The 24533-nt window shown below is 37.0% G+C and overlaps 1 protein-coding gene across 1 annotated transcript in view; it reads left to right on the top strand.

Moving 5' to 3' along the window:
- The window catches only part of LOC127807007 (dihydrolipoyllysine-residue acetyltransferase component 1 of pyruvate dehydrogenase complex, mitochondrial), a 60597-nt gene that overhangs the window by 33659 nt on the left and 2405 nt on the right, over positions 1–24533 (top strand). Inside the window, exons 7-18 of the mRNA XM_052344668.1 lie at positions 3–76; positions 491–560; positions 1993–2181; positions 2293–2337; positions 2461–2534; positions 3064–3133; positions 3329–3727; positions 11837–11897; positions 12019–12063; positions 12147–12230; positions 20274–20350; positions 20428–20490. Coding sequence (XP_052200628.1) covers positions 3–76; positions 491–560; positions 1993–2181; positions 2293–2337; positions 2461–2534; positions 3064–3133; positions 3329–3727; positions 11837–11897; positions 12019–12063; positions 12147–12230; positions 20274–20350; positions 20428–20490 — 1251 coding nt within the window. The remainder of the gene's footprint in view (positions 1–2; positions 77–490; positions 561–1992; positions 2182–2292; positions 2338–2460; positions 2535–3063; positions 3134–3328; positions 3728–11836; positions 11898–12018; positions 12064–12146; positions 12231–20273; positions 20351–20427; positions 20491–24533) is intronic.

Here is a 24533-nt window from a genome sequence, read left to right as displayed (position 1 = left end):
AGATAGGCTTTGGTGATGTGATATGTGAAATAGAGACAGACAAAGCTACCCTTGAGTTTGAAAGTCTTGAAGAGGGGTAATCCTATCTTTTTCTCACTAGTGTTAAATAGTGGTCGGTCATTGAAATGACACACTGTCTAGCAACTTCCTTTCCTTGGAAGCTTTCCATACATTAACAAGAAGAATGTTTTCTTCAAATATCTTTCCTCAGAATTTCTTTTTCGTTTTTTCTTCTGCAAAAAATAGTTTTCTTATAAGTTTCTGCCTACATATATTATATCTTGACAGACATGCATATTCTGCTGTGATTTCCTTTTTCTTTAAGCACTTTGTCATTGTGCATCACAGTTGCAATTTCCCATGCAATTGTGGTACCTTTTTTTTTTGTTATTCACAATTTTTTGGTTAACAAGTTCAATTTCTAGTGTATTTAATGCTATTCGCCTTTTTGATATCTCTGACGTGGTGCTTTGTGGGATGTTATTTTCAGGTATCTGGCAAAGATATTGGTACCTGAAGGGTCAAAGGATGTGCCTGTGGGACAAGCTATTGCAATTACGGTAGACTATGATAATCCTCAAAATTTGTTTGGGTTTATCTCCTTTCATTTGGAAATTACTTTATATTGTACCATAGAAGGTCTTTGACTAACCTAAGAAGCTAATAAAGACTAACCTAAAAAGGTAACAAACAAATTGTGGAAAGATTACAAAGAATATATGAAAGATCTATAAAATATTCTCAAAGATATTCTAACATCCCCCCTCAAGCTCAAGAAGCTAAGAAGTTACCTAACTTGAGTTGGATACCAACTTATGAAAACGCCTACAGACTGATGTAGATATCATGACAATGGCGGCTCTGGCTGAAGGAGGATCTTGATTGTTGAATTGTGTGCATCGCATGATCGCAATCTAGAGTTATGTTGTGCAACTTGTGCTGCACAACAAGGAGAATGATTGGTTGAGAGCACAATCAGTGAGAGTTAGGTTATGTGAGGTGCTCTTTCTCAGAGGTCGCTGCTGATTTTGAGGTGGATATATGGAGCTGGCTCTACAGGGCAGATTTATAGATGGAAGCTAACCGAGTGGACCTTTTTTCACTAGTGGGTTTGACAGACAATTATATCAGAATTGTGTGGTGTTGAAAATTTTATGGAAATGAAAATTGAAACTATAAACTTGATTGGAACAAAATGGAGACACTAAGGAACAACTAAAACAAGATGGATTGAAACAAGACAATCAAAAAGAAGACTAATTAGAGCAACTAGAGATTGTGTATGCACATAACTGTTCTCATGTTTTCAAACATGAGACTCGTAGATTAGCGAGGCTTTGATACCATGTTAAAGTAAGAGAAGAGTATGCTTGTATTGTACTGTAGAAGGTACACAGTGGGTATGTATAAGGTCTTTGACTAACCTAAAAAGGTGATAAACAACTGTGGAAAGATTATAAAGAAATGTAAAAATCTATAAGATATTCTCAAGATATGCTAACAATTACAAACTATTTTATTTAATCTTCAGGAACTAGTGCATATAGTTTTTCTTTTTGTTGAGAAGGAATTTATCTATTTAAATGTTCTTGTTGGTAAGTATTTTCAAACATTTATTGCATTTCTGTTTTATTTTATTTTAGCTCTTGATTTGTATTTGTTTATGTCATCTTGATTATTTCTTTTATTTGACTTTCGGGAATTAGTGTGGATAGAAATATATTCTTGTTTTCATGCATTTTGTAGTTTTAACTTAATTGAGTTCTTTCTTTCCTTTTGCCTCTTCTTTTTTTTTTTGTTCTCTTTTTAATTCTTCATGAGTTACTGTTTTTGGAGTGAAACTATTTCAGCATACATGTCCATATTAGAACTGTCTTCTTGTTTTATGCTGTAACATTGATACTTGTACTTTATGCAGCTGCTCTATAAGCGTTTTCTGTTGAAGCATTAACTCTTCAGGGTTGCAAATGCTAACATGTATTGTTTCACAAGGTTGAAGATCAAGATGATATCCAAAATGTCCCTGTCCCTGCTACTATATCTGGTGGGTCAGGGGTCAAAGCAGAAAAATTAACTCCACCAAATGAAGTTAAAGAACAGGAGACAAATTCTACTAAGATCAATGCATCTGAACTTCCTCCTCATATCATTCTTGAGATGCCTGCATTATCACCTACAATGGTATCATAGCTTGTCCATGATTTAAGTTGGGAGTTTCTGTTCATGAAATTTTGCCGAGATCTTTTCTGTCGTTGGAGCTTAAGATTGTTAGTTTTTTTCTTAACTATGCAGAGCCAGGGTAACATTGCTAAGTGGAGGAAAAAAGAAGGTGACAAGGTTTGTCATGTTCTATATAATGTTTCAAATCTGCAATTGCATTACTTCATCCCTCTGATTGGGTGAATGCTAAACTATTGCTTCTGCCTTCCCCTTTTTTTTATCATTCACTTTATCTGACAGATAGAAGTGGGTGATGTATTATGCGAGATAGAGACCGACAAAGCTACTCTTGAATTTGAAAGTCTTGAAGAGGGGTAACGTTCTTTCCATGTTGGAGTTTACTTATTAGAGATCACGTTATTGAACAGAATAGTGTAGTCCAGATCCCATTTATCATTTTTATTCATTATAACCATTTGAATGGTTAAATTCTTGGAGTAATTGCTAATTGATCCCCATAACAAGTTGTGTTTGGGAAATTTTTAGAGATGCTCATACGGTGACAGTTATACCTTTCTGTCACTAAGTTTTTGCTGCTTGTTTGACATGGGAGAAGGAAGTCCCAGCACTTCCTCGTGCATGGTACTAAATCACCGATAACCAATTCTATATAGTAATTTATAAGAGATGGCTTCTGGTTCCTACATGATGTTATATCCCGTCTAGTTTCCTTTGACCTTCTGATAACTCTGATCCTGATGAGCATTCCTGCAAAACATCTGCTTTTTATGACAGTTAATTCGATGTGGAAGTTTAAAAAAAAAAAAGTAATGGATGCTGCAATTTGAAAACTCTGCCAATTGAACTCAGTTGATTATATTTTTGGTGGACTGTTGGCTGCAGGTTTCTTGCTAAGATATTGGTCCCTGAAGATTCAAAAGATGTCCCAGTGGGACGACCCATTGTAGTGACTGTAAGTTTTTATAATGCTTAAACATGTTTATACCTTGCTTTTGTTCTTCTTGTGAAGTACAAGGCTCATTTTTGTATACTACTTAACCTGAGGACCTTAGATAGTTTCTTCCTTGCCCTGGTTTTATCTATACTATCTTATAAATGTGTAGGAACTAAAGCTAGATGAGAAGACTAATACTGTCTGTTTTGGTAGGTTGAGGATCAAAATGATATTGAAACTGTTAAGGCTTCCTTTGTTGAGGGTTTGGAGGCCAAAGAGGAAAAGCCGACCCATCATGATACCCAAGCGGAAGAAAGAGTGGGGAAAGCAAGTTTTAAAAGGATTAGTCCGTCAGCAAAGATGCTATTAATAGAACATGGATTGGATGCATCATCTGTAATAGCATCAGGTCCTCGTGGTACTATGTTAAAGGGAGATGTTTTAGCTGCATTAAAATCAGGGACAGGATCTCCAAAAACTTCTTCAAAGGAGAAGATATCTCACTCACCTCAAGTTCATTCTCGGACTTCTCTTCCAACTTCACCTGAATCAAAATCTCAAGTAAAACAGCCAGATTCTTATGAGGACTTGCCAAATAGTCAAATTCGCAAGGTATCTTCAATTGAAATAATGGATAATATTGCACGGTTTTTACCATTTACAAGTTTATCTTACCTTTATTCTGTTAATTATTCATTAGGTTTGAAGATGTTGCACACAGAAGTTACAGAACCCCTTTCATTTTCTTGTTAAGCTTTTGCTATTGTTTATTCGATTCATTAATGCTTACTGAAGTTGAACTGCTTTTAAGGCAAACTATTAGACCAACCATATGCTCACATAAAATAATGTTGTCCAGTTAATTAATATAAGCTAATATGTCTGTACTGAGATATGGAGTGGTGATATAATGAGGATGCAATAAAAGATAAAGGCATCTTTTAGAAGTTATGTTTTCTAAAAATAAGGTACTGTGGATAATTGTTGATAAGTTACACTGGTGAAATGAGGAACAGAGGTTGTGGTTAATTGATTTTGTTTAAGTGGATTGTGTTTAGTTGAGGTATAAGACCAATTTTGTTATATAACACATAATGTTGGGGTGATAAAGCAATGTGTGTAAAATATGAGTGTAATAGAGATGAGGATGTTATGATAGATGTGCAACTATATACATAAAAAAGATAAAGTTAGAAATAAGGTTATTTGTAATAATGTCGGACTGAAACAGAAGATAAAAGTCGAACAAAAAACAGAGGAGGAAAAGAATTCTAAGACCTCGATTAAAATGATTACAACCTCTTAACACAAAACAGAAATAGAGCTAGATTATATACTAACTCTAACCGCTCCTCACACAGCTAATACAACAGCACTTGAGATACAATCAGCTACAGCTATAAGCATAACAGAATAATACAACCAACGACTAACCAACACAATACACAAAGTGAAATGATAACAGCTACTTTAAGTCAACATTCTCTTCTACACGGACTAATTTTTATTGAAGGTAATATATGTGATACACGATTAAAATGGTTTGATGATGTGAAAAGAAGACTAAGAGAGGTTCATGTGAGGAGAGTGGATGGAATGAAACAAATCTTTAGTTAAAAAAAGGTAGAGAAAAGCAAGAAAAACATGGTGAAAGACTCTTAGGCATGATGGGAGTTATAAGGCCCTTATAGAAGATAATGGCCATAGATAGAACTGATTGGTGAGCTAGAATTTATGTATCATATCCCACCTGGTGGGATTAAGGCTTACTCCATTGTTGCTGTTTAAGTGGACTGCGATTATAACTAAGATGCAAAAACAGATAAGATGCATGAGATGTGATTTAGATAGTTTAAACAAGTGAGAAGGCCAACAAATGTACCTATGGGATGATTGGACGGGATGGAGGAAGCTTATCACAAAAAAGGGAGAGAAAGACCAAAGAGAATTTCATGAGAAACTGTTATACAAATGTTGGATATAATGTCCTTACAAAAGATATAACCATCAGAGAGAGCTGATTGGAGAGTCAGAATTTATTTAGCTGACCCCACCTAGTGGGATTAAGGCTTGGGATGTCAAGTTAAATGGACTGTAAAGGGTTAGATCAAAATTCAGTTCAATCAATGTTAGAAAAGATAAGTCCGCCTCTTTAAGTCATAGATATGTCCATAATGAAGTATTATGAGACAATTCATATAGCATGTTTGTTTTGTCAACATAGGTTTAGGTTACAGTGTAAGCAGTATAGATCTGGACAAAGGAGAATGACATAATACCATGTGGACACGATGACATATAGTTTTCAAAAATTTGGGAACACAATGTGCTAGAAGTATGTCAACGATATATGCTAGAAATATGTCAATAAACATATGTTGAAATGTACTACACCAAGATGTAAACTATGTCTTCATTTTTCTGATTATAAGTGCATATAAAAATAAGAACACATTCTAATATTCAGAAGGTGTGAATAAGTTCTAATATCTATTCTAAAAGAGCCTATTCACAAGCAAGTTGATAAATAGTATACCTGACAATTTGGACTTAAATCTGTGAACTTTCTGAAGCGTGCCTGTAATAAATGGGGTTGGGCTCCAGTCTACAAACATATATCCATCATAATTGGTGGAAGCTAAAAGTAATGCATTTTTAAATGAGTTTTAGTGGTTTTATTATTAATTTAAATGGCTACAAGTTAAACTCTTAACTGTAACTCAATAAAAGTGGGTGGTTGGAATTCATGCAGACTCTTGATTCTGATATCTTCTTATCTCTCGGCAATTTTGTGGGCCACGGTTGATTGTTCCTCTTCACAATCAATCCTTCAAGAGCCAGTTGACCTTAATATCAACTGTTCCTTCCTACAACTGGCCTTTGGTGGTTTTTCCTTCCCACAATATGCAACAGTTGATTGTCTTGTCCACAAGTCAATTGTCCTCCCTTAATTTGTCGATAACAAGTCTATATTCCACTAAATCCAAATCAATTCATAGGCTAACAATTATACATTATGACATGTTGGTTTTGAATAAAATATAAATGTAACATCATCATACACATTCCTTCTACCTTATACATCAATGGTAACACTAACATGTTGCTGTGTCATACAACTTATCATACTTGCTTTCCTTTTTGTCACCTAGCCCCTGGCTGGTCATCATTTCCAGCCTTTTGCAAGGTATGGACTATGTAAAATGTATATGCATGAGAGTACATCTTTGTTAATCATTGTGTGGAATACATACATGTACAATGTGCATCATAAACAACTACATGAGCCACCTCTAGGTTCTGAAAATAATTTTCCATTGGGTGTACCTGAAGGTTCAAGCCCTCACTCACCATTGGCATTATCACATCACACAACACTAGGGGGCTTTACTATTGCACTAGGGGCCAGAAGCTCCCCCTTGGCATTTGACACATTCTTGTAGCATGAGGAGTCCCACACACACCAAAGCATGCTTGACTCAACCCTATTATGCAGCATGCTTGGAATACCCATACACATAATGTTATAATGCGTAACAAGCTGCTATAAAGTAGTTCATGCAAATACCAATATATAAACACCACAACCGTGCACTTATTTCAAGCTAAATCTTAGCTTCTTTATGCCCACCCTTGGCTTTTCAACAAGCCCTCTTTACTTCTCCAACCTTGCCTCACTCTTTCTTGATTGTCTCATCACTTTTTCCCACTAACCCTCTGCTCCCTCAAGAGCTTCTCACTTGCACTTGGGCTAGTGAATGGAAAGAGTGGCTAATTTTTTCAGCTGCTTCCCTAGATTAATTCACTGGCTTCAACAATCAACTTGACAATCAACAGTTAAGCCAATAGTTAACTGCCACGTCGACTATTGTCTTCGGTCAATTGATCCTTCACACAATCAATCCTCATAGTTGACTGATGGTCGTTGTCACTTCTACACATAGACAATCAATGCCAGAGTCGATTGTCACCACCTTCCTTGACTTTTCTTCTTTATATCCCTAAACAAAGCGTGGGGATGTCAAAATTGGACTATTCAATTCCTTTCTAGGGTTTTTTTTAGTAGGTGGGTCAACTTCATTGGTAGCAACGATAAGGTTGCTCCATTTAGCAAAAAAGAAAAACAATAAGGTTGCTCCTTATGATTGGAAGGTCTCAGGTTCAATTGTGAAAATAACTATTTAGAAGTGCTACTTTGACTCTTGCAAAGCAAGGAGCCTCGTGCACTAGGATGCCCTAGTGGGGTTAATCAACTTCATTATGCACAGGGACTTGCCAACCTGAGGTGAACAGTGGAAAGTGTTTTGGAAATGTTGGAAGTTGATGGTAAAAAACAAGGAGCATTTTTTTGGCTATATAACTACAAGAAGCATTTTAATGGACATTTGTTTACATTCTCTAAGAACACCTGTTCTTTACATTGTTATAATTTTATTCTATTTTCTTTGTCTCTTTCTTTCCTTGTAAATACATTCCTTTCTCTATGTAAAACTGATAGCAATTGATGAAGTTTATGTTGGGTTCTTGGGTAAACAACTGGTACAGCTGTGAGTATGTGGCTATTATAGAAAGGTTGACTTGGTGGTGCAAGGCTGTAAATGGCAGATTCTATGGCATAAATCAGGGAAGACAAAAAGGAGAATAGCTATCAATCTAAGTGGCAGTTATTGTATATAAGCTGTGATTAGGAGAATGTTATATTCTTTCCTTTTCTAGATTTCTAAACTGTAAATTCTAGAGTTATAAATAAAGGGAAAGCTGAAGAGGTAGGTGTCTTTGTCTACCATTTCAAAAGCCTAATTGCCTGCTGTTTTTAACATAGTATCAGAGCCACAATTAGGCTAGGTATAGAAAAGACGCTTTTTTCAGCAAGAATGTCCCGAGAGGAGGTTAGATCATCCAGTGTTACCGGGATTGCAGTGCCTAGTGAAGGGCCTAAGACTGCAGTACCCTCTGAAAATCCATCCTTGTTGATTAGCATGGTAAAACTATAAGACTGCAATACCCTCTAAAAATCCATCCTTGTTGATTAGCACAATAAAACTAGATGGGAATAATTACCTTGTCTGGCCATGCCATTGCAAACTTTTCATCAAAGCCCAAGGATTGGAGGACTACATCACTGGTATGAAGTGTCAAAAGCCTACCACAGGAGACATACATACTCGACAATGGGAGATAGAGAACTCCTTGGTGATGTCTTGGCTAATTAACTCAATGCAACCAAACATTGCCAAGGGGTATCTATTGCTCAATACAACATGGAAGACCTAGAATGCTACATCCCAAACCTACTCTCAAATCGGAAATGATGAACAAATATATGAGATCTGAAAAAAGGTACATGAAACTAAACAGGGTGAGTGGTCAGTTTCTCAGTACCATGCTGAATTAAATAATTTATGGCAAGAGTTAGATTATTATCAAGATTTTCAGGCTGAATGCCCTAAAGATGCCTCAAAAGTTCAAAAAATGATAGACAAAGAAAGAGTATTTGATTTTCTAGCAAGGTTGAGTGTAGAATTTGACCAAGTCAGGGTTTAGATCTTAGGTGGAGAGCCTTTTCGCATTTTAAAAGAGACTTACTCTCATGTTCACTGCGAAGAGAGCAGGAAGAGTGTTATGCTCCAGCCTGCTACAACAAGCAAATCTGCTATGATGGTAAAACCCTCACCTGACATATTTTCTACTAGCCAAGGGAATATCAGTAAAGATCTGCTGAGGTGTGATTATTGTGGAAATCTAGACATACAAAGGAAACTTGTTGGTCTTTACAAGGCAAACCTACTAGGGGGAAGTGAAAAAAGGCAGGAGGGACGTCTTCAAGCCCTCCTCCCCCAACTAACAAAGAGATCTTGGCGGAATTGCCACCATCAGAAACTGCTTAGATAGAAGAAGAGCCACATGCAGAAACAGGAAAAACTGGTCTTTCAAGGGAAGAATTAGTTTTCCTACAGTAGCTGATGACACAGATGGAGATGGAATCAAATATCCCATTCTCTCCTCCACTCCTTCATCACATTATGCCCAAGCTGGTACTGCTCCTGGTCAAGGTACTGTTACTGCTTTCTACTCTTCAAATTCTATAGAAAAACCAACTTGGATCATAGACTCTGTGGCTTCAGGCCATATGACTGGATTATCTAAATCCTACCTGACATATACTCCATGCTCCGGTAGAGATAAGGTTAGAATTGCGGATGGTACCCTTTCTTCTATTTCTGGAAAAAAGGGCTATTACCTGCAATAGAAACCATAAATTGTCATATGCTCTTCATGTTCCTAATTTTGCAAACAACTTGTTATCCATGAGTTCTATCACAAAGGATCTAAAGGGTAAAATTACCTTTTTCTCTACCCATTGTGTTTTTCAAGAAGTGAGCACAGGAAAATGAGTTGGCTCTAGTAGATTGGTTGATGGTTTGTACCTGCTGGATAAGTCATTCTCTCAGCTTGAAGAACAAGCCCTAAGAGTTAACCAACTAGCCTCAGCTGAGTAGGAGTTAGTGCAGTGGCATCAAAGATTAGGTCATCCCTCTTTTTCTGTGATAGGAAGGATTATTCCTAGTTTGTCTAAACATCGCCGTAATCTAGATGTATATTGTGAAGCTTGTGACACACAAGGAGTACTTACCCTGCTATTAATAAAAAGAGTCCTAAACCTTTTGTGATTATACACTCAGATGTTTGGGGACCTTGTAGGGTTAAAACTCTTATTGGATACAGGTGGTTTATAACTTTTATAGACTGTTTTTTAATTGAACTACTTGGGTCTATCTCATGACACATAAAAGTGAGGCTGATAGTTGTTTTTGGACCTTTCACAAGATGGTGACTACCCAATTTGATGAAAAAATTCAGATCCTCAAAAGTGATAATGGCCTCAAATATAAGGATGCTGCCTTTCGAGAATATCTACGTGGCCATGGGATCATATTGAAAGGCAACCAACTGGTTGCATGCGCTAACGTTTAGCGGAAGATGCAAGAAGACAAACTAGTTTTTAAAAAATTTCAAAAACCAAATAAACAAACAATGAAAGCGAACCATTTCTTGCATGACACAATATAGCAGCCATATGCATGTCAAACATAACCATACAATTTGAAAATGCGATAAACGGTAAATGATACCTCAGACTCAAAGAGCATGCCGATTGCTTTCGTTGCGTGTCTGACTTGAACTCTTCAGTCTCCCAGGTTGAGCTGTCACAATCCCATCGCATACCGACTCACCAACTTGCTTCCAGTTGAGCTGTCCGCTCCGGTACTTGTCCTTGGCTGACCAAGTTAGTCCACCCATAGGCTGCCCTTGAACCCTCTGCTAGACTCGTGCTAGGACCATCTCAACGAAGGTGAATGAGAACTGGGATTGTTCCTCCAAAAGAGGTTGTCCATCACATGGACTTGAAGCGGGATATCACAAAGGGCTTGCGGTTGTAAATCCACCACCGACAACTCTTGTTGAACAGCTATCGGGAGCTCGTTAGAAACCCCAACCGTTGTATCGACGACAACTCTTGTCGTCACAACTGCTGGTACTGTCGGAAACCCCAACTGCTATATTGAATCCGGCATAGGGTTATGGGTATTGGACATTAAAGAAGATTAATGAAGGCCACAATAGTCCCCAAGAGCAGTTACTAAGATTCTATGGCTCTAATACCATGTCAAGAAAGACGTGGAAAATTACTTTCAATCTTATTTCCCTTTGAAGGGATAGATGAGATTATATACAAGACTTCCTATCAAATTAGGAAGTTTCTAAAAAACAAACTAGGAAAGTTTCCAAACTCAGATTTGGAAACCTGTACAATTTAGGATACAACAAGATTTAGAAAGTTACAGCTTCTAGAAAATACACATTCTATTTAGAAAGAAACGGTAATCAAGAAATCAATCAAAATGATCTGATTTTGCCCGAGAGTGAGGACAAAATCAGCTTCTCAATCGTTGACAATATCTAAACAACCGATTAAACTTTTAGATAGAATTCCACATCTTTAAGTATATCAATTGAAAATGATTGTTGCTCTTTTTTTGCAATTTACTATTAGGATTAATTTTTTTTTTATGCCAAGCAGGAATAAGAACATTATAATGTTAATATTAGGCTTAAAAGATGAAATTTGTTAGGGTGGAAAATGAAAAAACAGAGCAAAGACAAAGGGAGAAGCCCATTGAGCAACTGAATCTCTCTTCTATAGGATAAAAGTTTGAATAGTGAATTCATATTCATTCTTATCGCTTCAGTGACAACTTTTTACCCATTTCCTTTCTTTGGTAGATTTCCTGGTCAATTAGCTTCTAAAATGCTTATCAAAATTGTTTTTCCTTCTTTACATTTTAGTTCTTCCTTTGTGAGAGGATAATAGCTTTTGTGTTCTACATTGCTCTTATGCTGCATTTAGCATCCTTAATCAATGTTAACCATCCCATTGAGCTGACACTGTTACCCTGAATGTTAAATGCGCAACAACAATAAAATTTAAATTGGTATATTATCTTTTAAAAACCATTCAATGATGCTAAGGGTAGAATATTCTCCTTTGCACTTGTGCTTTTCCTTCAAATATTCTTCTGACTTGTTATTATTCATGTACCATATCAAATCAGATGGATTTAGCAATGCCTATGAAGTAGTTAAAGAATTTAGAGTTGCAGCAAGTGATGGATGCCCTGTAATTACATGCATGACCCATTTTTATATGTTGTTTTGCAGGTGATAGCTAAGCGGTTGTTGGAATCCAAGCAAAATACACCTCATTTATATTTGTCCTCAGGTTTTAATCCTCCATAAAGTACTTAAAGTTGGTTGCGTTTTACCTTTTCTTTTTGAGAAGTATTTAGTTTTTTATTGCCAATCAGTTTGTGATCTGCAGTACTTTTATCTTTTTATATCAGATGTTATATTGGATCCACTTTTATCTTTCAGGAAGCAGCTCAAAGGTATGTGTTTGAATTTCCAACTGCAACTTTTGAGTTATTTGTAATTTTGCGGATTCACTCTTTCGTACTTGTTCAATTTACAGAGAAGCACGATGTCAAAGTTTCAGTTAATGATATTGTCATTAAAGCTGTTGCAGTTGCTCTGAAAAATGTCCCAGAAGCAAATGGTGAGATGTTTTGGCATCTTAAGTAGATAAAATTTACACGTTTTACTTGTCCAAATGAAGTAAAACAAGCTATGAAAAAGACTGAAAATGATAAAGCACTCAACCAGACAATATAATTGTAGAAGAATGAAAAAGGATGGAAAAATAGGGTATTTTATGGTTAACAAAATTATTTAACGTAATACTTAAATCGAAGAGGTCTTTTGGGTGGGGAAAAACACTTTAGTAACTATTTACAAAAATAAAAGAGATGTTTGAAGTCATGAAAATTATAGAAGGATCAAGCTAGTCATATTATGGAACTTTGAGAGAAGGCAATTGAGGAGGAGGTAAGAAGAAAAACTTAGATCTCTAAAAACCAATTTTATTTTCTATTGGGTCAACAATGAAAGTTAGCTACTTACTGCAGTGTATAATGAAAAGATCTAGACTTTAGATAAATAGGAGGATTTATAATGGGTATTTATAAATTTAGGGGGAAAAACTTATGATAGATTCCCTAGAGAAGATTTGTGTAAGAATTTAGCAAAGAGAGGACTTCAAATTACTCATGTACAAGTCATTAAGAACATGTATCATTGAGTAGAAATGTGGGATAGGACTTGTTGGATACAGGGGCGGAGTTAAGATTTTGATTCAGTGGGGGCAAACTTAAATACAAAAAATATAATTTCAAAAATAAGACAATAATAATAATATTAAAATGCAAAAACTTTTTACAATTATTCCTTACAGCTTTTCATATTTTAATAACACCGCATAATGACTTCATTATCAATTTTATTAAATACATCATTTTCAATATAAACAACTAAACTATCATTCATTCATTGGTTTCTAATCTTATTACGCAATCGATTATTCACAATGTTCATTGTAGAAAATATTCTTTCAACTGTAGCAGTAGCAACTGGAAGAGTTAATGCCAAAGTCACAAACTTGTAAACTAATGGGTACATTATATTTTTTTTTTCCTCACAACCAACTTCTATGCAAGTTCACTGAGTCTCCGTAATTTTTCAAACTCTTTGTTGGAATGCATATCAAAAATATAAGTTTGAAGCTGATCATTAAGTGCTATGAGCTCTACTCTTGAAAAATCTTCAAGATAATACTCAGCAAGACGAATTAATTTTTTTTAGCCCGAGATTCGTAGGAAGTTGTGCAACATCAATTTGCTCAATCGTTGCTTTGTTAACTTGTTCATTTTCTTCAATATGAATTTCCTCCATACTTGTTTTCTTTGCTTTACAATTTTCTTCAATACTTGCTTTCTTTGCATCATCATTCTCTTCAATATCAGTTACCTCAACACTTATTTTCTTTACCCCACCATTTTCTTCAATTGAAAATAGAGACTTTCTTTTAAAATATCTCTGCATGTCTTCCTACAAACTAAACAAGAATTGCATAAACAATCAATGATTAATATTTTATATCCAAGAAAAACAACCAATACCAGCCACATCCGCCGCCACTGGCAGCTGCCGACGACCACTGCGAGTCGGCAATTTCCACGATCAAATCCTACCGTTTGAAACACCAAGCCAAGGAGGATAATATATATTAGAATTATTAGTATAATTAGATATATTGCATATTATTGTTAGTGTTTTTATTTATTTATTTATTTGTTATAACTATGTATAATTAGACTAAGTCCATAAGTTAAGCCCGTAGGTTATTGGGTTCGTTGTGCTTATTATAAATAACACACTAAGAGACTAATCTCTTAGGTTTTTCTCTCATAATTGTTTTCTCACATGGCATCAAAGTCACCAGTGAGAAAAACCCTAGCCACCGTTGTGTATCTTTTTCTAGCGGCCTAAAAACCCAGTTTTCTTTCTTCACCGTCACTGTTCACGCCAGGAACATCACTGCCTGGCCATCGTTTGCTAGAACCGACCCCACCCGAGGGTTCGTCGCCTTCAGGTCAAGTTGCTACCGGAAAATCGCAATTGTCGAAGCTCCCACGCGCCCCCGCCATGCACAGTCATCCGCCCCCAAGCGCTAGTGCATGAAGGCACGTCCGCCGGTCATTTTCTCCTAGCTTTTCCAGATCAGCTAGCCTCCCTCCCCTAGGCCTATTTCCGGTGTCAAATCCTTGCTATGTCTAACCTCAGTGACACAATTTCTGTTGGTGCTACTTCCGCAACTGCACCTGTTGCCTTTGCTGCTTCTCAGTCCTTTACTGTCTCCAATCTTGGAACAGCGAATATCACCACTGTCAAGTTGATAGGATATGCCAATTATCTCTCATGGGCAGCATCTGTCAAAATGTGGTTCAAAGGGCAAGGCCAAGTCTATCATCTTACCACAAAGTCTGAAAGTGTGCCGGAAGCCAATCAGGCTAGATGGGAACAAGTTGATGCCCAATTATGCAGTCTCCTATGGCAGTCCATTGATCCATCCATCATGCAGCTCTTTCGACCATTTGAAACTTGTATTGACGTGTGGAAGGAAGCTGAAGAATGTTATACAAATGACATCCAGCATTTGTACATTGTAGTCTTTAATATTAAGAATCTTAAGCAAGAGTCGTCCATGGAATCTTATTTGGGACAGATTCGGGCTCTCATGCAAGAATTTGATGCTCTTCTTCCCATTACTATGACCAAGACTGAACAGGTTGCTCAAAGAAATAAGTTTTTTATGGTTATTGCTCTTTCCTGTTTAAACCCAGAATTTGACGCCATCAGGCATCAAATCTTGACCAACTCTACTAATCCTACCGTGAATGACTCTTTTAAAAGGATGTTGAACATGACCGATGCACATGGTATGTTCTCTTCTTCTCATGTTGTTTCTCCAGCTGAATCTTCAGCCCTTGTGTCTCAGGCTTCTCACTCAGGAGGAAATAGAGGCCGTAATAATAATCGGACACGTCCACAGTGTACTTTTTATAAGAAACTGGGTCGTCTTGAGGACAGGTGTTGGAAGAAACATGGTCGGCTCGCTGCTCCGCCTACATCAGCTCCCAGTACAGCTCATGCATTCCAGAGTGATCCTAGTTTTGCCCAATCTGCACTGGGTTCACAGTTGATACCTATGTCTGCAACTGAGTATGATGTTTTTTTGAAGTTTCAATCCACCCAGCAGTCTCATCCTAGTAATCCCGTTGCTAAAAGCCCATCTCTTGGTCCTTGGATTATAGATTCTGGCACCAGTGATTATATGTGTGGTAATGAACTTCTTTTCTCTTCACTTACTTATTCTGATACCTTGCCTACAGTTACCCTGGCTGATGGCACCAAAACTGCAGTTAAAGGGATAGGGCAAACCACATCCACTTCATCTTTATCTTTAAATTCGATTTTATATGTCCCTGAGAGTCCTTTCAATTTGATTTCAGTTAGCCAGCTTACTAAAACCCTTAATTGCTCAGTCACTTTCACTCCTACCTCTGTTTATGTACAGGACCAGGGTACGGGGCAAACGATTGGCGTCGGGCGTAAGTCATAGGGTCACTATCATCTTACTGTGCCGATGGCTTGCACCAGTGCTACTTCCCCAGATCTTCTCCACTCTCGTCTTGGTCATCCCAGCCTCTCCAAATTGAAGAAATTAGTTCCTAGTTTGTCATCGTTGTCTATTTTTTATTGTGAGTCATGTCAGCGTGGTAAACATGCACATAGTTCTTTTTCCAATCGTGTCAATAATAGGGCTAAGGTTCCCTTTTCTCTTGTGCACTCTAATGTATGAGGGGCCAGTCGTGTCACTTCTACTCTTGGTTTCTCATATTTTGTTACTTTCATTGATGAGTTTTCTCACTGTACTTGGTTGTTTCTCATGAAGAGTCAGTCTGAGTTGTTTTCTGTCTTTCAGACATTCACTGCTGAAATAAAAACACAGTTTAGAGTTTCTATACGTGTTTTACGTAGTGATAATGCCCCTAAATACTTTTCTTCTCATTTTACTACTTTTATGACTACTCGTGGCATTTTGCATCAATCTTCTTGTCCTTATACACCTCAACAAAATGGTGTTGCCAAGTGTAAAAATCATTATCTTATTGAAATTGCACAAACACTACTTTTACATGCCAATCTTCCCACCAAATTCTGGGGAGATGCTGTTCTTTCTACTTGTTATCTAATCAATCACACGCCATCTTCAGTGTTAAAGGACAACATTCCTCACTCTCTTTTGTTCCCCTCCCAGCCCCTTTATTCTGTTCCCCTTCGTGTATTTGGATGTATCTGTTTTGTGCATTCCTTTTCACTGAGATAGGATAAACTTACTGCCAAATCCCTTAAGTGTATTTTCCTTGGTTACTCCCGGTTGCAGAAAGGCTATAAGTGTTACTCTCTTGAGTTGAACCACTATCTTATTTGATGATGTCACATTCTTTGAACAACAGTCTTTCTTCTCGGTTGTTTAGCCTGATTCATAGCGTCTTGACCAGGTATGGCATATTCCTTCTCTTTCGTTGCCCTTATCAGATCCGTCTATCTCCTCAGTGGACCCCTTCACTTCCATTTTCCTGTCCACACTCCCCGACTCCTCCACTTCTTACTTATTACTATCGTCCTCATCCTGCTCCTGGCACCGGCATTCCTCTTGGCTGCGACTCTCCTGACTCACTCTCTCCGTCAGTGGTCACTCCTACCATGGATCCTCAGCCCGATAGCCTTCCTATTACACTCCGCAAAGGTACACGGTCTACTCGCAATTCACATCCTCATTATAATTTTTTGTGTTATGACCGTTTGTCACCTACTTATAGTGCTTTTGTTTCGAGCCTTTCTTTTGTTTCTATTCTTAAAACCACAGGTGAAGCCATGTCCCATCCTTGTTGGCGCCAGGCTATGTTAGATGAGATGGGTGCTTTGCATTCTACTGGCACTTGGGATTTGGTGCCTGTGCCACCAGAAAGACTCCCATTAGTTATCGGTGGGTGTTCACCCCTAAAGTAAGCCCCGATGGACAGATGGAACGTCTTAAAGCTCGCTTGGTTGCCAAAGGCTTTACACAGATCTATGGGTTGGATCACAGTGATGCCTTCTCTCCAGTTGCTAAAATGGCCTCTATTTCGCCTATTTCTGTCTATGGCTGCCACGCGTCATTGGCCACTCTATCAATTGGACATTAAGAATGCCTTTCTTCACGATGATTTGCAAGATGATGTTTATATGGAGCAACCACCTGGTTTTGTTGCTCAAGGGGAGTCCAATGTAGTCTGCAAACTCAAGAAGTCTCTCTATAGCCTGAAACAATCTCCACGAGCGTGGTTCGGCAGGTTCAGCACTGTGGTTCAAGCCTTTGGTCTCACTCGAAGTGAAGCTGATCCTTCAATTTTCTATCAATATTCTTCTTCTTTATGTATCTACCTCGTTGTTTATGTAGGTGACATTGTTATCATAGGGAACGATCAGGTAGGTATACAAAATCTGAAGGAACATCTCCATCAACACTTTCAGACTAAAGACTTAGACAAACTCTAGTATTTCTTGGGTATTGAAGTTGTTCAATCAAGAGATGGGATCTCAATCTCTCAGAGAAGTATACACTTGACATCTTAGAAGAAACTGGTAGTGAACTGCAAACCGATTGATACCCCAATGGACCCAAATGTCAAACTCTTGTCGGGACAGGGGAGTCTTAGTCAAATCCTGGAAGGTATAGAAGGTTGGTAGACAAACTGAACTGTCTCACAATCACTCGTCCCGACATTGTTTTTGTTGTGAGTGTGGTGAGTCAGTTTCTCAATTCTCCATGTGATTCTCACTGGGATGCTTTTATCCGGATTCTGAGATATATTAAACAAGCACCAGGTAAAGGGCTACTCTATGAGGATAAGGGGCACACAGATATTTATTGTTATGCAGATGTAGATTGGGCCGGCTCTCCTTCTAATCGTCGGTCGACCTCTGGATATTGTGTTCTTGTGGGAGGAAATCTGATTTTTTAGAAAACTAAGAAACATAATGTAATAGCTAGATCCAATGCAAAGGCAGAGTATCAGGCTATGGCTAATGCAACTTGTGAGCTCATCTGGCTTAAGCAACTCCTGGAGGAACTCAAGTTTTGTGAAGTATCCCCTTATGAAGCTTGTTTGTGATAATCAGGCTGCCTTGCACATTGCTTCCAATTCAGTGTTCCATAAGCGGACTAAGTATATTGAAATCGACTGTCGCTTTATTAGAGAAAAGTTTGTTGAAGGTGTTATTGTTACAGAGTTTGTTAACTTCAGTGATCAACTTGCCGATGTCTTCACTAAGTCTCTAAACAGTCATTAGATAGAATATATCTGTAACAAGCTTGGTGTATATGATATCTATGTTCCTGCTTGAGGGGGAGTATTAGAATTATTAGTATAATTAGATATATTGCATATTATTGTTAGTGTTTTTATTTATTTATTTATTTGTTATAATTATGTGTAATTAGGCTAAGTCCATAAGCTAAGCCCGTAGATTATTAGGTCCGTTGTGCCTATTATAAATAACACACTAAGAGACTAATCTCTTAAGCTTTTCTCTCATAATTGTTTTCTCACAATATATCCAAAAAATGAGCCAAATCTAACGGCTAGATTGTCATAGATCTGGTTTTTAATTTTCGATCAAAACGAAAAAAACACTATCAGTCGGCACCAGCCACAGCGATCAGTGGCAACCACCTAACACCCTTACTCCCATCGACCAACATATCCAAAAACTAGGAAGATCCAATGGCCAAATTTTCATAGATCTAAGCTTAAACTTTTAGCCAAACCCAACTGAGCGTATATACATATATATATATATCACGAATCTATGCTGAAAATAGGACTGATGAAACTAAAAGTCTTACTTTCTTGTAGATCGGGGTTGCTCTCACGGTGAAAATGTGGTCGGATCTAAGATTGAACGGTTGGATTTCACAAAATCGGTGATTTACATATATGCGCTTGGAAGAAAGAGAGAGTGTGTGTACAGAATTTGATACTGTATACATACATTACTGAAAGATTACACACTCAGTTTTGCACAACAGTGGATGTTATTTGTTGTAAATTCTTTGACATAATCAACTGTTTCTTAACCTTCTCACTGAAACTTGAGATGTGAAGATGATGGTCCATGGAAATTTCTATCCATTAATTACTGATTTTTCACGACTAGCACTTTCTCCTTTCTAAGATTGTTGCTCTGTGATTCAATTGTGGTGATTCCATCCAGCGTGATTCTGTTCAGACATGTATGTGTGTTGTGCGTGTAAAATAGATCCAAACTGTGAGTGAAATTGTCTTTCTGATGAGAATTAAGATTAGCAGCATGAGTTCCTATTCTAGTTCATGTTCGATCTTGGGCTTGTAACATGTTATGCCATTGTTATGCTTAAAGCATGATGGGTTTCAAAAGAGCATGGTATTTAATGTGACTAAGTGATGCCTTGCCATTTCGTAATATAACTTTAAGGCGCTATGGAGTTTTTTTTTTTCCCTTGTGTACTTCTGTTATGCTTAAAGCATGATGGTATTTTGCTGTTATTTGATTACTGTTCTTGTTAGCATGAATATTTATGTTCGCATAATTATATCTTAGGAATGGGTAATCCACAAAGCAGATTGACCAATGGTAATTTTTAAAAGATGAGGATATAAAACAGTAAGGACACATTAGCAAAAATATATATGTAGTTTCTTATGTAGTTGAAATGATGTGTATTTCTTCATTTTATCATATTACATATATATATACATTGCTGTTTCATATAAAAAAGTAATAAATTATTTTCTGTGTTCTTCATAGTTGAAAAGATGGGAACAAAAACTTATAATATCTCTGTGTAATGTTGTTTATCTTTATCTACACATAATTAGGATGCTTTGTATTCTAGACCTTTGAAAAAACATGAAGTACGATTTGGAAGTCTTACGTTATGTTTCGGTTACTTTTCTTCTAAACTCAAGTTATTTTGTTCAAATTTGTCATACATTTCAGAAATCTCCATGCATCTTAGCTAATATTTACTACTTTACCTTTTGTCTGGTGTTGCTTTGATACTTCCCTTTATTTGTAAAAATTCAGATACTGAAAATTTGTGATATCAATACAGGTTACTGGGATGACGAGAAAGGTGAAATTGTTCTATTGGATTCTGTTGACATATCAATTGCAGTTGCCACTGAGAAGGTACTATATCTTGATTCTTGATCTTTATAAAGGCTTCTGACATCACCTGATCTTGTCATAATTAATTGGAATGACAGGGCTTGATGACTCCAATTGTGAGAAATGCAGATCAGAAAACCATATCATCAATCTCCTCTGAGGTAGTTGGCACTCTCTCTCTCTATCTCTCTCTCTCTCAAGGCAGACAGTTGGGAGAGTTTGAACAGTTTGTGTGGTGAAGTTTTTATGTTTTCTTTTTTGTTTCAATACAGTGGGATGTGGAGTCTGCAGAATTGTGAGTTACAGTCACTTGTAATGGTTGCCACCACTTCAGAAGCAAAAGTCAAATCTAAAAAATTCATTTTCTTAAAAGAGCATACAAATTAATGTTTTTTGTACTTCATTACTCAATTAGGTCAATTTGCTAACCATCTGAAGAACCCCAGCATGAGGTGTACCTGGACTTGCTAGGTGCAATAGGACTTTCACAAAGGCAAGTGCCACATGGCCCAATAATAAATCCACCTTGCTTACTGTCCAATGTATGACTCCTAAGCATTATCTAACTAGAATAAGGAAACATCAACTGTTTGAGCAGTCATCATGGATCTACAAATATATGGTGTCAAGAAATCTGCTTAATTAGGATACAGTTGGGTATGATCCATCCAGTTCTGATTTTTATCCCTTTTGGAAATTTATGATTAGTCTCCTTAGTATAGCTTTTCTTGCACAAAACTTAAGAATGCTACAGCGTGCTAGGAGAAAGAGAAATAAGCGTGTTGGCCTGTTGTAATTATCACATATCTAGACTTAACAAAATAGATGTGCAAGGTTTGGGTTATGCCCGATAACAATGTGATGGTGTGATCTGAAACTTGGAGCTTAGCTAATGATTCCAAGGATACATCAAGCCTGAGGCATACTGGGTCAAACTCACAAGGGATAGTGATCCTATACGATACCATGTGCCCTCTGAAGTTGCACTGAGCTTTCTGTGTGTATGGAGATGGGAGCCAATCCAGTGGCTGATTCTATAGTGAGAATAGGGGTGGGCTGGATAGGTAATCATAGTTTCAAAACTTCTATCATTTTGTTTAGGCTTCAGATGCAGTCTCTAATATCAAAATCTTTGTCTGAAAAGAAAAAGAAAAATCCTGTATTTATCCACTGATATAAAAATAGTATGTTATAGGATATACCTACTTATATATAACTATTTTTTGTCCTTTGGTCATGGTTAACCCGGGCTGCTGAGGCCTCTGTCCTGGCCCAAACGCAACTCACCTCCAACTGAAGAAAATTATCCCAAGTCCTAGAACAAGGACACCAAATACTATAATGGGCTAAAAAAACTTGGGTTTATATTCAGGTTGCTTGTTGCAGCATACTTGCAGACATATATTTGTTGTCAAACAGCAGCGGCATTCTTGAACGCCATCAGTGCATCCGGAATTAAGTTGGTATCAATTGCTGCCACTGATACGTGAAACTATGGAATTACATATACCATCATCTGTTAAGAGAAAAACAGTGAACATAACCTGACTATGATACACTAAAGATGGTTGGTACCCACAAGATAGCTAATGAAGTCGTTCGTTTTATGCCATTAGGAGAGTGATTTTATCTTAATTTTATTAGGACTTTTGGTGTATCACATGGTAGAATTTAATTGGTATTATGTTACTATCTTAGATGGTATTACTTTTAAAAGATCTATCAAGCCTATAGATATGATGATAAGAAATTTGGAACTGTTAAATTTTAGTTTATCATGTTAGAATTATATTTTGTTCTGAATTTTATAATTTAGATCTGATATCTTTTATTAATGAGATTTTAGTATATTTTGTTTAAATTTGTAGTTTGGATTTGAATTCCTTTTCTGATAGGACCTTAGCCTATAAAAAGTTATTATTGATACGTTGTTGTTCTCTCACCTCTAATCTCCTTCTTAAGTCTCTGTCTCCTTTGCTTCCCCCATCCCAGGTTATTCTTCTTCTTCTCTCCCTGATCTTCCCCCTCTTCTTCTATTTTCAGCTATCCTTTTCTGTCCAGCATCATATAACTTATTGATGTATTCCAAAATTATGAATTTTGAAAATTAATGATTCTTATTTTTTTTTGCATTTTGATAGAGGGATTTCAGATTATATCATTTCAAATCCTTATATTTCCTGGACCCAAATCGAAAGTGAATTTGAACCTAAATTCAAATGACTCCAACAATAATATATCCAAACAAGGGATTTGAAAATTTCAAATCCCAAATGACAAGGATAAATAATTCTATCCAAACACAACCTATAATTTGGAAGAGGTAGAGCTCTCTCTCCCTCATCTTTCTTCCCTCTTCTCTGCTGTTCTTTATGTCTGCTTCTGCATGATAAATTCCATGGAGTTAAAAGGATTATTTTGGCTAGATTCTCAAAGAGAGTGATTAGTCAAAGTATCCTAATTTGGCCGATCATCTTTTTGGAGATTTCTAAATTCAGGATTAGGGAACTTTCCTATTCTGGTTTAGGAAATTTCCTATTTGTGTATGGTCAATTCTTTCCTTTGTTTTTCTCTTTCCTATATTGTATAATCCTTATCTCTATAAGAGGACTTGGAAAGCTTTATGCGAATTAAGTGAATGAAATCAGTGGTTCCATTTTCTTCATGGTTTCAAAGCCATAGACAGTCTGTCCCTTTCGTTCATTCTTTTTATTGCTATATGCCTTCATTGCCACAGCAGTGTTCGAATCTAACCCTAGTCTATCAGCCATTTTTTCCTCTTTTCTACCATGTCAGAAATTTCAGAAGCTACTACTCCAATGAGATGGTGTCCCATTTGATCCGCCTATGGGGAGTACTCCAACCAGTGACCTACCAGGGATACATCATTCCTATCGACTTGATGGGAAGAACTATCTACAATGGGCTCAACTTGTGTGGCCATTTTTGAAGGGACGAGGGAAGATAGCTCATTTAACTAAGTTGGTTCCAAATGTTCAAGATCAAGGTTTTTCTGCATGGGAAGTCGAGGACTCTATGATAATGTCTTGGCTTTGGAGTTCAATGCAACCCGAGGCGAGTAAAAATTGTATGTTCTTATCTACTACTAAGGAGATTTGGGACATTACAAAGCACACTTGCTCTAAGGTGCAAGATGCATCTGTGATTTTTGACATTAAAATGAAAATAAGTAGTACAAGGTAGGGCTCTTTGACAGTCCCTGAGTCATCATGTATAGATACTCCACAACAGAATGGAGTAGCAAAGAGGAAAATGAGGCGTTTACTCAATGTCACTAGGGCCCTTCTGCTTCACCATTATGTTCCTAAAAGTTTTTGGGGTGAAGCAGTTTTAACTGCTGCCCACTTGATCAATTGTGTCCCTTCTAAACTCTTAAATCATCAAAGCCCTGTTCAATGTTTATCTTTCTATTTTCCAGAGGTTGGTCTCCATACTCCTCTTTCTTTAAGAGTTTTTTTGGTGTGTTTCTTTTGCATTCCCTTTGTACCATCAGAAAAGCAGCTAACTGATCTTTTGACAAAAGGTCTGCCCACTAAGCGATTTGAAGAATTGGTGTGCAAACTGGGAATGATTGATATCCATTCATCAGTTTGAGGGGGAGTGATAAATTCAGTGGAGTTAAAGGATTCTTTTGGCTAGACTCTCAAAGAGAGTGATTAGTCAAAGTATCCTAATTTGGCTGATTATCTTTTTGGAGATTTCTAAATTCAGGATTAGGGAACTTTCCTATTCTGGTTTAGGAAATTTCTTATTTGTGTATAGTCAGTTCTTTCCTTTGTTTTTCTCTTTCCTATGTTGTATAATCCTCATCTCTATAAGAGGACTTGGATGGCTTTATACGAATTAAGTGAATGAAATCAGTGGTTCCGTTTTCTCCACTGCATTTTTTTGCTGATCTCTCTCTCTCTCTCTCATGCCAGAGGTTATCTAACTTCTGAACTCCTCTTTCTTCTTGGTTCTAAAGCTTCTATTGCTTATTCCTCTCCTCTGTAATGCCTTCGTGTTTTACATATCTTTGCTATTCTCGCTTCTTTTCTCATCTCCTCTACCCTGTGTTTTTCTATCTTTGTCTACAAGTTCCTCTCTATTCTCAGTTTCTTCAATTATCCCTTGCTGCTGCCCTATTATCTGCTATGTGCTTACTACTTTGTTTCTCATGTGATTCCCCCCCCCCAAACCACAA

Source organism: Diospyros lotus, chromosome 7, assembly GCF_014633365.1.
Source record: "Diospyros lotus cultivar Yz01 chromosome 7, ASM1463336v1, whole genome shotgun sequence".
NCBI classification, from domain to species: Eukaryota; Viridiplantae; Streptophyta; class Magnoliopsida; order Ericales; family Ebenaceae; genus Diospyros; species Diospyros lotus.
The sequence above is the reverse complement of the archived record's forward strand: the minus strand, read 5'-3'. Positions and strand labels throughout refer to the sequence as shown.